The 14067-nt window shown below is 25.9% G+C and overlaps 1 protein-coding gene across 3 annotated transcripts in view; it reads right to left on the minus strand.

Moving 5' to 3' along the window:
• LOC101240062 (eukaryotic translation initiation factor 4 gamma 1) overlaps positions 1-13779 on the minus strand; it is a 62349-nt gene extending 48570 nt beyond the window's left edge. For 2 of the 3 annotated variants that reach the window (XM_065799300.1, XM_065799298.1), the window contains exons 1-3: positions 13549-13779; positions 10214-10303; positions 6238-6327 (exon numbers count right to left, since the gene is read on the minus strand). In XM_065799300.1, the coding sequence (XP_065655372.1) occupies positions 6238-6327; positions 10214-10250 (127 nt within the window). In that variant the 5' untranslated portion in view covers positions 10251-10303; positions 13549-13779. The remainder of the gene's footprint in view (positions 1-6237; positions 6328-10213; positions 10304-13548) is intronic. The other variant, XM_065799299.1, reaches the window with a different exon arrangement.
• Between the last annotated feature and the right edge of the window lie 288 nt (positions 13780-14067).

A 14067-nucleotide genomic window follows, 5' to 3' on the forward strand; every position in this document is an offset into this window, starting at 1 on the left:
TATCTTTAATATCAATTGTAGGTAAAGTGATGGAGAAAATAATACATAACATTATGGTCAATCATTTAGTCGAGCATGACATTATTTTATAAAATCAACATGAATTTATTAGTAAAAAAGCGTGTGTGTTTATTTTATTGGAGTCAATTGACATGATGTCAAAAGCATTATCTGACAAGGTTTCTATGCATGTAGCATTTATAGATTTCAGTAAAGCATTCAATATGGTTCCACACAAGCGACTAATTTACAAACTTGTGGCATATTATTTTGCTGGAAATTTCCTGAATTAGATAAAAAAAAATTTATAACATATCATTGTGGTTGGAGTGACGCCCCTCAAGGATCCATTTTAGGCTCAGTTCAATTCATCATTTTCGTAAATCCATCAGCCTCACAAAAACTCCAAAGTGATATCAACAACATAGTCAAGTGGTGTAAAAATTGGCATTTGAAACATATCAACAAATGTAAAATCATGTTCAAAGGTAAAACAAACAACCTTTATGCCTACTCAATGCCAGCTAATAACAACAATAGCGTGGAGCTTGCATCAATTTTAGTCAAACGTGATCTGGTCGTCGTGATCATGGCAGATTTGAAATGGCATTATAATTCAGCCTATACAATCAATAAAGACAACCATGTTCTAGGCATGTTGAATTGTACATTCAGCAGCATGACTACACAACTTCTTAAAATTCTATACAACATTTGCATGCCCTCATCTAGAATTTGCAGTAGCAGCCAGCAATCCATCTTCAAGAGTGGATATTGATAAAATTGAGAAAGTACAAAGATGTGCGACCCCTTTAATACCATCGTACCGTCAACTATCATACAAAGATAATTTAAGTCTGCTAAATTCAGCTTCTTTAGAAACACGTTGAATTAGAGGAGATCTGATGCAAGCCTATAAAATTGTTCACAAGATATCATTTCATGGAGTAAACCCCATGATTTTTGTATTGGGCTGGCAAATCCAATAAAAACTAGAGGACATCACTTAAAATTGACAAGAGAATATGCAAAAAATTGCTAGCAAAGGCATCAGGTTTTTACAAAACAAGTAGTGAATCATTGGAATGCATTGCCAGCAGACGTTGTATGTGCTATATCTGTTAACAGTTTCAAAGTTAAGCTCGATGCAGAAATTTTAAATGATCTGGATAAGTACCAAGACTATAACTAAATGAAAATACTATAGTACAACTTTATGCTTCATACTATATTTCCATGTAAACTTTATATATTGATTTAAATATAAATATGAGTCTTAAGTAGATAAGACTGCCATAACGTATAGGTTATACAGGGAAACCTGTTGCAGCATTTTAATACTGCACTATTACTATGTGTGTATCTATTATTATTAGTTTAGTTAAGTCAAATTTTAATTACCAAAATTTTTAACTATGTAAAACACGCAACAATAAAAATATTGCTTATTTTATTATTAAAATATATTATTAAAAGTTCTTTCATTTTTAGAATAAATAAAATAAATGGAATAAATGATTTAATAATAAATAAGAATAATTGCGTGGGTTAAATTTTGTATTTTATTTTTAAAATGTTTTCAATTGAAAATATGAAAATAAAAATTTAAATAACTTTTTAAAAGCTATTAAAGGTCGATAGTTCTTTATTGTTGTGTATTTACATTTGATCTTATTGAGTTTATTTAAAAACAATTATTTTTTTCTTTGTAAAAAACATTGAAAAAGAATTTTTTATGATGAAATTTTTTAATTTTAAGACGCTCATAAATATGTAATATCAAAAAAATATTTATTTGCTTTTTTTTTATTATTGTTCAACTAAGTAATACACGGTGCATAGTAACATACTCTAAGACCTTGCAACACATCCCCAGAAACTTTATTTTTGATTATCATTAGAAAACATTTATATTTACAATATATTTGGCAGCAGAAACTCCAAGACTAGACTTTTGAAAAAATAGTTCAAAGCTGTCTATGTTTTTAAGCAATTTATGACAAGCATTGCCTTCCAAACGATGCTGCCCTTGGTAGGACACTCTGCAGATGTTTATCATAGACAGATATTGGTTAACAAACTGTAACCCACACTCCTTGTTTTCAAATAAATTTTTTTCAATCTCTTTTAAAATTTTGTCTACAACACCTAGCAGTATATGTAGACCAGGAATATTTACAAATTCTAGTATCTTCTTGTTTTTGTTGCCTGTTAATAAAGGGGGATTAACAACATTTGTGTACTTTTTTGCTTTTTTTAAATTTGCATCATCAGCCATCCATTGGTTGTACAATCTACACAAAGACTTTAGAGTATAATGATCAGCTCTTTGAAAGTCAGAAGATGATGTCATGCAATACGGACAAGTATGCTTTGATGTTGCAGTTTATTTTCTAACCATTTGAAGCAAAACCTTTAGATCTTCAGATACTGTGTAATCTAAGGATGAAATGTTTAACTTATCCAAAATTAACCGCATATTATGGTATTTTTCGTTCAATGAAGGCAAAATGGCTAATAAAATAGTTTTGTGGACAGTTGAATCTTTAAAATCTTTGCACGCATATCCGTCACACTTGCTCAGTTTCTCTGGAATTTTATTATTTTTTAATTCCGGTTTAAAGGTTATTGACAATGTAACTTTAAGAAATCCCTGCCCTCCATCTACACCTAATTTGATATCAACATCATTTGTTCCTTGACTTCTGTGATGAAGTACCATTGTTACAAGCTCTTTAATGTCATTGCAATACACAATAGGAGTTTCTTTTTCTACCAACTATACATTCATAAAATATCAAAATGAATGATACAAATTGCAATCTAAATATAAAAATATTTTTTTGGTAATAGTTTACTTACCTCTTCGCTTTCATTTAATTCTAATAGCAATGGGAGGTTATTACAATTATATAATTACCAAATCATTTTGTTGTTCTCAATCACTTTAATATTAAAACCAGATTTCACACTTTTCCGTCCTGCCACACTTCTCAGAATTTGTGCAACTTCAATCATGTTGCGATTACTTAGAAATTATAATGAAGTTATTACAAAAATTGGCTTTAGACTCATAACAAATTTATTTTTAAAAGTATTTTTAGGCAACTAAAACTTACCTGGAATATAGTTTTAATTAAAGTTTGTTCAATTTATCTAAAGAAAAGAAACGTTTCTTAACCTCAGTCTTTCTGAAAGAGACAGTGAGTTGCTTCGGACCAAAAGTTTTCAAAGCTAAGGTGTTCCCTAAGTCATTTGTGCTGAAATCTTTGATAGAGCTGGACAGAACTTTTCCTTGCGTTGTTTGGGATGTTGATTTTACAATGCCAATCAAATTCTTTTGTCTTTCTAATTTCGTACAGGTATGTGGAATTCCTTGTCCCACTTGGGCATAGCAATTTTGACAAATTAGTATTTCTGCAGGTTTATTTGAAATATCTTCAGGCCCTTGATAAACAAGTTTTCTTGACACACATTCAAACATAGGGGCCAATATTTTTTCCATTTTTGATTTGCGCTTATTTTCACAAATAAAACATTCACATTTTCTCCCTCTATTAACTCTGGTATTCAGGTCTAATATTTATAGCAGATGTATAGCAATATAATAACTAAAATAGCGAAACTGAATTTTAACTGAAGTAAATTAAACATCAATATAGTTATAATTACCTTCATAACATGGCTGCATAGTGAAGTAAGGATCAGTCCCTGATAGGCTTTTTCTACATTTTGAGCAAAGCATGGTAGGAAGGTTAGGGTTATCCTCTGAATAACCTTTCCATATTATATATTTTTGATAAGGTTTGAGTAGTCATTTTTCTTTTTATTAAGATTTAAATAAGTTGTTTCAGCATTATTTATTGGTCTTAAATCTTTGCCTTTCCTAAAGCAGCAAATGCAAAATTTTTTAACAAAACCACTGTTTTTTTGCGTGTCTAGGCATTTTAAATGAACGCTTCAAATAAAAACTTCTGATATGGATTGATAATATTGGCATGGTATATTGGTCATATCAATCAAATGTCAATATAATGGCTATAAACATGTTTTTAGTTCATATATCAATGCGTTCAAGGAGTTAATATGCAACTGTTAACAATTAGCAACTGCTAGCTTTTACTAATTGTTAATAATTAAAGGTTGCTTTGCTTTGTTTTTATTTCGATAAAAATGTAAATAGAAAGCAATGATTACTTATCCATCTGTAAATTTCAATGTTAAACAAACATTTTTAAAAACTTTAAAAAAAAATTGATAAATCTATCACAAACATTTCTGAAAATCTAAATAGACATGGGCATGATTTTGTGGTGTTCGAAACGATCCCCCGAATCCCTCCTAGGGTATGGTTCCTAAAAACACTTTTTAATTTTTTGCTTGTTTTAAATTAAACTAGATCAAAATTCATCGACAGATTTCTAATAACATCAAAAAAAAATTTTTCGTTGAAAAGTTTAGACCATTTAAAGTATTTCAGGGGTAATTTTAAGCTTTGCATGGTTATGAATTTTAAACGAAAAGAGATTTTGTGATGAAATTTGAAATCTGTCAATGAATTTTGATCTAGTTTATGGTGGAACAAAAAAAAATTTACAATTAAAGGAGACGTATTTCTAGGAAGAGGGCAGTTAGGGGTCGGGGCGGGGTTGGTTTAGCTCCAACTACCCTAATTTTTTGCAAGTCATCTTTATTTGACACCAGTATCAACATACTAGAAATTTGAGTATGCCCCATGCCTCTTAGTTACCTATCTTGAACAACAAAATTCCTAGGCCCTCCCCTAAATATGTGATTTCTCCCCAGACCCCCACTAAAAAAAAATTGTCGTTTACATTTTTTGAATGAGGAAATGTTTTCTAACAATAATCAAAAAAAAAATTTCTGGGGATTTGTTGCAAGGTCTTAGAGTATGTTCCTATGTACCGTGAATACTAACTAAAACAATTTTTCATTTTAAATGCACTACGATGTTTTTTACTATTTTTGTTTACGTAAAGTTAGTGATGTGCCATCGGCAAAGGCCGATTGAGGCAAATGACAGGGTTTAATGTATGTATATAAAGGTAGTATCTTAATATTAGGTATGCAATTTGCATATATATGGTGTGCCTATGCATCAGTTTGGTTTGTCTTATTAGCCAATGCCGATGCATCAGCCAATGCCGATTAATCAACCGATGCCATCGGCTGATTAATCAGTTAATGGTCAAGCTGATTAATTGGTTGCTGGTTACCAATAGCATAGGCTAATAGGTGGAATTACTTCTAAAGAATAGGAACATGTTAAATATGTAATTTAAATCCCTAATATTATTATAATACCCTTAAATAAATACATTAAACTATTATTAGCCACAATCGGCATTTGCCAATGGCACATCACTAATATAAAGTAAAATACTAAAAAAATTTTTAATTTTTTTTATTTTAAAAAAAAAATAATTGTATTTTATACAGGCTTTATTTCGCCCTTGTCAACTGACTTGCATGGGTGTGGAGGCAATCGCCCGCCAAGACAAAAATGAGAACAAACTAATTTTTAGTTTTAAGATGTTGTCATTGACTTTATAATTCTACATATTATGACTTAATCATTTTACTGGCATAGCAAAATGAAAATTTGTTGGGTATTGGAGCAGCATAATATTTACATTTGTGTTGATTTTTTTACTTTAATGAAAATCTATTTATAGAATATTAGATTTTACATCAAAATGTTTTTTTTTTTTGGTATTATGTTAATGTGCAGAACTGAAAAAATTGCGCTTTTGAAGATATTATCTTTAAAGTAATTAATAAAATTTTATGTTGTTGAACTTTTGAAGTTTAGTAACCACACAACCATAAAACAATTTTATAGTTCTATAGATGTTATATTCTATATAAACACATACTAAATACTCCTTTTTCTTACATGAACTCAACTGAGATGTAAAAAACTTGAAAAGTCATTAACTAAAAACCTAAATTAAACTTTTCCATAACTTGAAACTTACATGAGTTAGATACTTGCATGCATTTTTGTTTTCATTTTTTTTTTAAAAAGGACAGAGAGACTCATTAACTCAGGTTTAATGGCTACAGAACGTGGAGTTCTGTGCAAACGCGCACAAATGAACATTAATACTATTACTGAGTTGCTCAATGTATGATAATTAGCTCAGACTGTTTTCAGATATAAAATTTTACCTTTAATGATGGTCTGAGCTAATCAGACTAAAATATTCTATATACCTCTGAATGATGAAAAAGACGATTGAAAACTTTCGATAATCACATAATCAGAATAGTCACGATAACCAGAAAACATATATGATGCATTATCTATGAAAATAGAAAATAAAAACTATTTATACAAAACTATCAAAACATATATATAAGTTTTGATAGGTTATATAAATAGTTTATATGTATGTATATATATAAACTATTTATATAACCTGCAAAGGATTAAACAATGTTGCACAAAAATTACCATTTTTTTGTTGATAAAATTTAAACAAAAAAAAGAAAAACTTTTTTTTTTGAATGTAAAAGATTTTCTTAAGAAAGCAATAAAAATTATTTGTGGATAAAAAACGTCATAAAACTATAAAAATAAATTTTTACTGAAATAAATATTAAAAAATATATATTATAACTGAAACAAGTTAGTTTTGTATAAAACAATACTAAAAAAATATATTGAAAAAAAAAACTTAAAAATTTACTTATTTTTTCGAAAACCACGGCAGGGGAAGACATGACCTTAAATGTATTTTTAATACATTTAGACCAAGATTTTATTCGCAGTCAATGCTGCTTTACTTACTTTACTTACTTCCTTGTTTTTCTGGTTTAAAAACCAACTTGTTATTAGAGATGTGCCATCGGCAAAGGCCGATTGAGGCTAATGATAGGGTTTAATATATGTATATAAAGGTAATATCTTACAATTAGGTATGCCATTTGCATATATAAGGTGTGCTTATGCACCAGTTTGGTTTGTCTTATTTGCCAATGCCGATACATTGGCCAATGCCGATTAATCAACTGATGCCATCGGCTGATTAATTGGACAATGGTCAAGCTGATTAATTGGTTGCTGGTTACCAATAGCATAGGCTAATAGGTGGAATTACTTCTAAAGAATAGGAACATGTTAAATATGTAATTTAAATCCTTAATATTATTATAATACATTTAAATAAATACATTAAACCTATTATTAGCTACAATCGGCATTTGCCGATGACACATCACTACATGTCATAAATCCTAGGTCTATTTAACACCATTGTTGTTAGATCTGAATTTGAACCCAATAGTTGATCTGGCATAATGTATGTCACTAATTTGTTTGCTTGCCCAATATGTGTCACTTTCGATTTGCTAATACTTAGTTGTATTTACCAAGTGTTGGACCAATCAGTCATCTTGTCAAGGTCATCTTAAAGGGTTTTAGCATCAAGCTTTTTGTTTCCTGAATGCATTGGAACTATTAGTTTAGTGTCGATAGCAAACATTTTGCAAAAAGAGTTAATGTTGTCTGGGGTTGTTGATGAATAAGGCAAATATATATATATATATATATATATATATATATATATATATATATATATATACATGTATATATATTTATATATATATATATATGTATAATTATACAGGACTGTATAAATATGCATGTATATATATTTATACAGCCCTCAAAATTAGGGTTGGCATCCGACAATGCCAACTTTAGTGTGAAATAATTTTTTGCCAACCTCTGATAGTGTATATATATATATATATATATATATATATATATATATATATATATATATATATATATATATATATATGTATATATATATATATATATATTTATATATATATATATATATATATATATATATATATATATATAAATATATATATATATATATATGATATATATATATATTATACATATATATATATATATAATATATATATATTATATATATATATATATGTATGTATATATATATATACAGGGCTCGAATTAAGCGTATCGCGATTACTTTTTGCACATTCGCGATTAGTTTTTTCTTAAAATTTGTTTTTTCACGATCTTTCTTTTTTTCGTGATTATTCTTTTTTTATTTTAGAAGATTGATACTCTATTTGCGAATATTTAGTGTTCTTTTACAGTATAAAACTGCAATGACTTCTGTAACGATAATTTTTTATTAAAGCGGAGCATAAAGTAAAAGAAAAAAAAATAAAAGATTTAGAAAATCAATTAGCAAAAATGTTCAAATGCAGGAAAAAGACCGATTGTTTAAGGAAGGAAAAATTTATAAAAAACAAACGATTAAATACCTATTCGAAAGAAGAAATAAAAGATTTTGATTGAAAAAAGAAATAAAAGTTAATTGATTGAAAAGTCACTTTCTTAACTCGAATTCTCAAGGGCTTTATTCCGATTTAGCTCATTCATTATGAACAAATTTAATGATATTTTTATAAGTTTATTTTGCGAAGAATAGTGGAAGACAATATAGACTCTAAATAGTTATTAAAAAAAAAACTTTAAAGTTTGCGAAAGTTAATGCGAAAGTAGAACGAATGTTTTCATGTATGAATCGCGTAAAAAATGCCTGGAGAAGTTGTCTTAGACGAGATCTCTTAAAATCTCTACTTCGGATAAGTGAAGAAGGTCCTGAGATTGACAAATTTGATCCTGATACTGTTATGGACGAATGGTATAATGATAAAGTTAGACGATTGTCAGCAAATTTTCATCGTTATACGGAAAAAAGAAAAAGAAAGTCAGGAAAAACAGACATTGATCTAGCGACAGTTACAATATCGGATTTGGAAGAAAGTGAAAGCAAGGAAGAAAATTTAATATTCTAAGCATTAAACTAATGAAATGATTACAAAACGATAAAAATATTTATGATTACGGCTTAATACTTTTTCTATTAGCAATCAAAAAAAGTATAAGATTGTAAAAGATTCTATTATTTAGACACATTTTTTTCTTTCGCTTTATTTTATTGAATGAAAAAAGTGAACGCTAACTTTTATTAAAAAATACATTGAATGAAAAAGCAATAGATAGAAATATTATGGGAATTCGATAAGGTTACTTTGATAAGAAAACTTACTTAATAAGAATTTATTATCATTCTTGTTTGTGATTGTGTGGGTTTTCGTGAAAATGTTAAGTTTTAACATTTTATTGCGATAGTGTTTTCGTCATTTTTAATAGTTTTTTATAACTGTTTCAAATTTATAGATTATTTTGTAAAGGTTTTAAATAATTTTTTTTACTGTTAAAAATGTATAGAAAATAAATATTCTAGTTGTTTTAAACAGTTTAAAATACGTAAATAAAATAGAAAATGAAATAATTAATTAAAAGAAGATTATATCAAGTTCATTGATTTTACAAAAATACAGCCGTTAGATTTAATGCAGTATAATAATAGTAATAATGTAAATTATAACTAAAGCTACTTTACAACCGCTGAACGTAAATGTTATGACATCTTATGCAAAAATGAGACTTATTATAGATGTTATTATAAATAAGTTAAAATAAATCATGCCCCCTCCCCTCCGGCAGAAGTGAAGGAGGGGTTATGAGTAATAAAAAAATCGCGATTAGATTTTTTTGCGTTAATTCGAGCCCTGATATATATATATATATATATATATATATATATATATATATATATATATATATATATATATATATATATATATATATATATATATATATATATACAGAGCCGACATGTAATAATATAATATTCAATAAATAGGGCTGTGTTTAAACTTTTTTGAAAAAGTACATATTTGTTTTTTTTGTTTGTTTTTATTTTCATATATGTTGTTTGATATTTTGCTGATCTATTGTGGTCAGCGTCATCAGGTATAAAAGATATATATGTAAAATATATATATGTAACATTTAGTTATTATACCTGATGACACTGATCACAATATATCAGCAAAATATTGAACAATATATATTAAAAAAAAACAAAAACTAAAAAAATATTTTTTCAAAAAAGTTTATACAAAGCCGTATTTATTAAATTTTATATACATTTTATCGTATAACAAGAAAATGACTTTCAAAGATAACACACTGTACACTACAAAATATTTTTGTAGTGTTATGTAGCTGCAACACTACAAAAAATGTAAACTATGAAAAATTAAAATCTTAAAAAAACTATTTATCCTTTACTTGATTTACTGGAGTTACTTGAAAACAATTGACCCATGTATAATAAAAAAGCTCATCTGATTTAGTTGATGCAGCCAATAGAGCTTCTTTCTAAAATATCATACAAAATCATACTACATAACAACCTTTTCAATTTTACAGGAGAAAAGAACACTTTAAGATTATTCTAAAATAAAAAATTAAATTTACAGCTTTAAATGATAAAAGCTATAAACATTGATTTAAATGCAAACTTGTGAATCATTTACGTGAATATGCAAGTGTGCAAATAAGTAGGCAAGAATTCAACAGTTCAAGCCTTGTAAAGACTCAAAAAATAAGTAGGAGCAAACAAAGTTAAATAAAAAAGTTCCAAAAGTTTTCAACATCAAAAGTTTACTAAATCTATCACTGCATATATGTTTAAATCACAACAATTTGACTAAAATAATTTGTAATTTAAAAATCTGTAAAGATCTAAAAAACAAACAAACACAAAAACAACAACAATGTAATTCTGAACATTCTAAAACTAGAAAAATAGAATGTTGTTGATTAAAATCTTTCCTATATTTCTTTTTATAAAATGGTTTTGAATATTTTATTAACCTTTTTAAAATTTTATTAAATTAACACACAAAAAAAATTTAAATAACATAACAAATATTTAAAATAAACATTATAATTAAAATTATTTTTTAAATTGTTATAAAATTTTTAACTGTAAACTATGCTTACAGTTAGTGTCAACTAAAAACAAATTATGAAACAATTACTAGATGTAAAAACTAAAAAGTATAAATACGCAATTTTTAAAGTGCATAAAACAGTCAAAATTTGCCTTTATGACGCAATTTTGGTTATTATTTCCCTATATTAAAACTGTTTTTTGGTTTTTAATTTCTATTAAAAACTACAATTCCTGATGTAATTAACAGATTTTTTATCAGCTTAAATGAAATTTTAGAAAACAAAAAAAAAGATCTAGAAATAGACAAAAATACATGGAAAAGACCATTACTACTCAGTAATATATTTTTCCAATTTATTATATAATAATATATTTTTCCAATTTGTACTTAAATGTAATACTTCATAAATTTAAGACTTTTAACTAAAACATTTGTTCTAGCTTATTATTTGCATAATTTATATAATTTATAAAACTATTGTAAATAACTAATTAAAAATAAATTATTCTATAATTTATTTTTACGCTCTAAATTTTTTTACGCCATTTATAGTTTAGCGCCATTAAAATAACAGTGGCTTTTAAAAGAAAAAAATTATGTTATATATAACTTTTATTTTTTATTTTATTTTTATCTACAGCTTTTGCTAAGCTTCATTAAATCAAAGTTTGGATATTTTAAAATGAAAACAAAGATTATAGATTTTTCTAATTTTGGACATGCATACTGTCATAGACACAAAGAATTTCTATGTTTACTAATGCAGTAAAAAACTAATAATGAAAATTTAAAAATTCTTATGTTTTCTTTAAAAAAACTTTTTGCCATTTGCATTTAAAGCAACAAACTTTCTTTTTCTTTTTAACCGTTTCCTTAGCATGATCTCAAAATTGTAACATATTCTTAATAAGACTTGCTTTTTTTTCTATTACTTCTTTAATTAGGCACTTCAATATCAACATTGCACATAAGCAAAAATTGCATTAAATCAAATGTGGTAAATACATTTATAAAAGAAACCATGCTATTCTTTTATTTAATTTCTTTAATCATTACAAAAATTTATTAATCAAATAATATATTTTATAAAAAAATAGCAATTTTTTTAATTATTTTTCTATTATATAAGTATTAAGGAAAAACCTCATATATTTTTAAAAGCATAGCATTTTTTTTTGTTTATCCATTTATTCAACCAAAAATTGAAAAATTACAAGTTTTTATAATTTAACAAAATTAGGTATCACTCATATAGCTTGAAACTTGTCTTTGGAGTGAAACCTAAATAAAATAAACTAACAGAAAAAATACCAGCAATAATAATAATAATAGTAAAAGCATGTGTAAATTAAATTAATTTAAAAAAATAATAACGTTAAAGCTATAATAAGTTAAAATAAAATTAAATTAAAAAATAATAACAGTTTTTGACGAAAAAAGAAAGGTGTAGAAAATTTGGTAAAATAGAAAAACAGAGAACAACAATAAAAATAATTAGTAACAAACGCACAAATAATAACTTTACACAAACAAAAAGGTAAACACAAAAGTTACAAAAATGAAAGCAAAAACTACAAAACGATAATGCAAACACAAAAACTTCTACAAAATAAAAAAGTAATAAAAAATGATTATCTTTTGTTATTTTTGCCACACAAAAAAAAGGTGTAGAAAAATTAGTAGCAATTTATTTTTATGTCTTAATTAGTTCTTTCTATTATTATTTCAAACTTTTTTTGAACTTTTTTCTTTTAAATAGGTACTTTGCATTTAATTTATTTTTTTTGTTTTATTTTTGTTTTATTAAATCTGTTTGTTCTTTTATTCTTTTATTATTTTCGTGTTTTATTTTTCTTTAATCTTTTAATTGGTTTATACCTTTCAATAAATTTCTTATTTTACTTTATTTTTAACTAATCTTTTTTATTCTTCAAAAAAATTTCCTTTGCCTTTTTCCTTTCTCTTTTTTTCCTTTTCACCGTTAAATAAACGCTTTCGCCATTTGCAATGTCATTGTATTGATTATATGTATATATATATATATATATATATATATATATATATATATATATATATATATATATATATATATATATATATATATATATATATATAATATGTATATATATATATATATATATATATATATATATTATATATATATATATATATATATATATGTATATATATATATATATATATATATATATATATATATATATATATATATATATATATATATATATATATATATATACATATTATTAGTGCCAAATTATTAGGGACACTTTACATTTTAAGTAATTTTAAAGTATAAACTACTTTAATGAATAAATACGTATCTTGTAGTTATTTTTTTATTGTTTTTATTGTTAGAGAGCTTTATTTAGAATATAAAACAACATAATTACTTATTCATAGCTATTTATTTTTTTATAAAAAGTTTTAACATAACAAATAAGGTAATAATCTTAATATTTTGTAATGCCACCCTTTGCTACAATAACGGCTTTCAGGCGTCAGGGCATGCTTTCTATGCAGACTTTTGCAGATATTGGTATAAATTTTATTTATATATTTTTCTTAATTTTTTGAATATAGAATGACCTCTATAAGCCAGTAAAATTTTTACTGAATCTGTACAACAAATATAATTATAATTACCTGTATGTTGGAACAAGTTGATTATTTATGCATTTTTCATGAAGCATTAGTTAATACATCAAGAATTCATGATAATCTTTCAATTCAGTGGCGTAAAATAAAGTTATTTGTTTGTAGAAGGGTGCATTGTTTCAGACGTAATTGTGACAAGTATAAAAAACCAAATAAATGAATTTTTTTTAGGCCGCTAAACTGAAGGATTAGGATTTACGACTTCATTATTTACAAAAACATTACAAAAAAATTCTCAGAAAAGCACGGCTGCTTTTCTGAGAATTTTCTGAACCTGGACAATGTTTTTGGATCCGAGAAAATTGTTTATGCTCGGGCAACCGGGCACCAAACTGTTCCGGTATATCTAAACGGATTAACTCCCGGTAGAAACTAGGTAAACTCCAAAATTAAGACATTTTAAGATACTATATATCTGAAAAGAGTTACATATATAAACTAAGACAACTTGTTTCACCGTAAAAATCCGTAAAAAAAGCTACACTCCTTTTATGTTGTTATTATAAT

This window comes from Hydra vulgaris, chromosome 06 (genome assembly GCF_038396675.1).
Source record: "Hydra vulgaris chromosome 06, alternate assembly HydraT2T_AEP".
Taxonomy (NCBI): Eukaryota; Metazoa; Cnidaria; class Hydrozoa; order Anthoathecata; family Hydridae; genus Hydra; species Hydra vulgaris.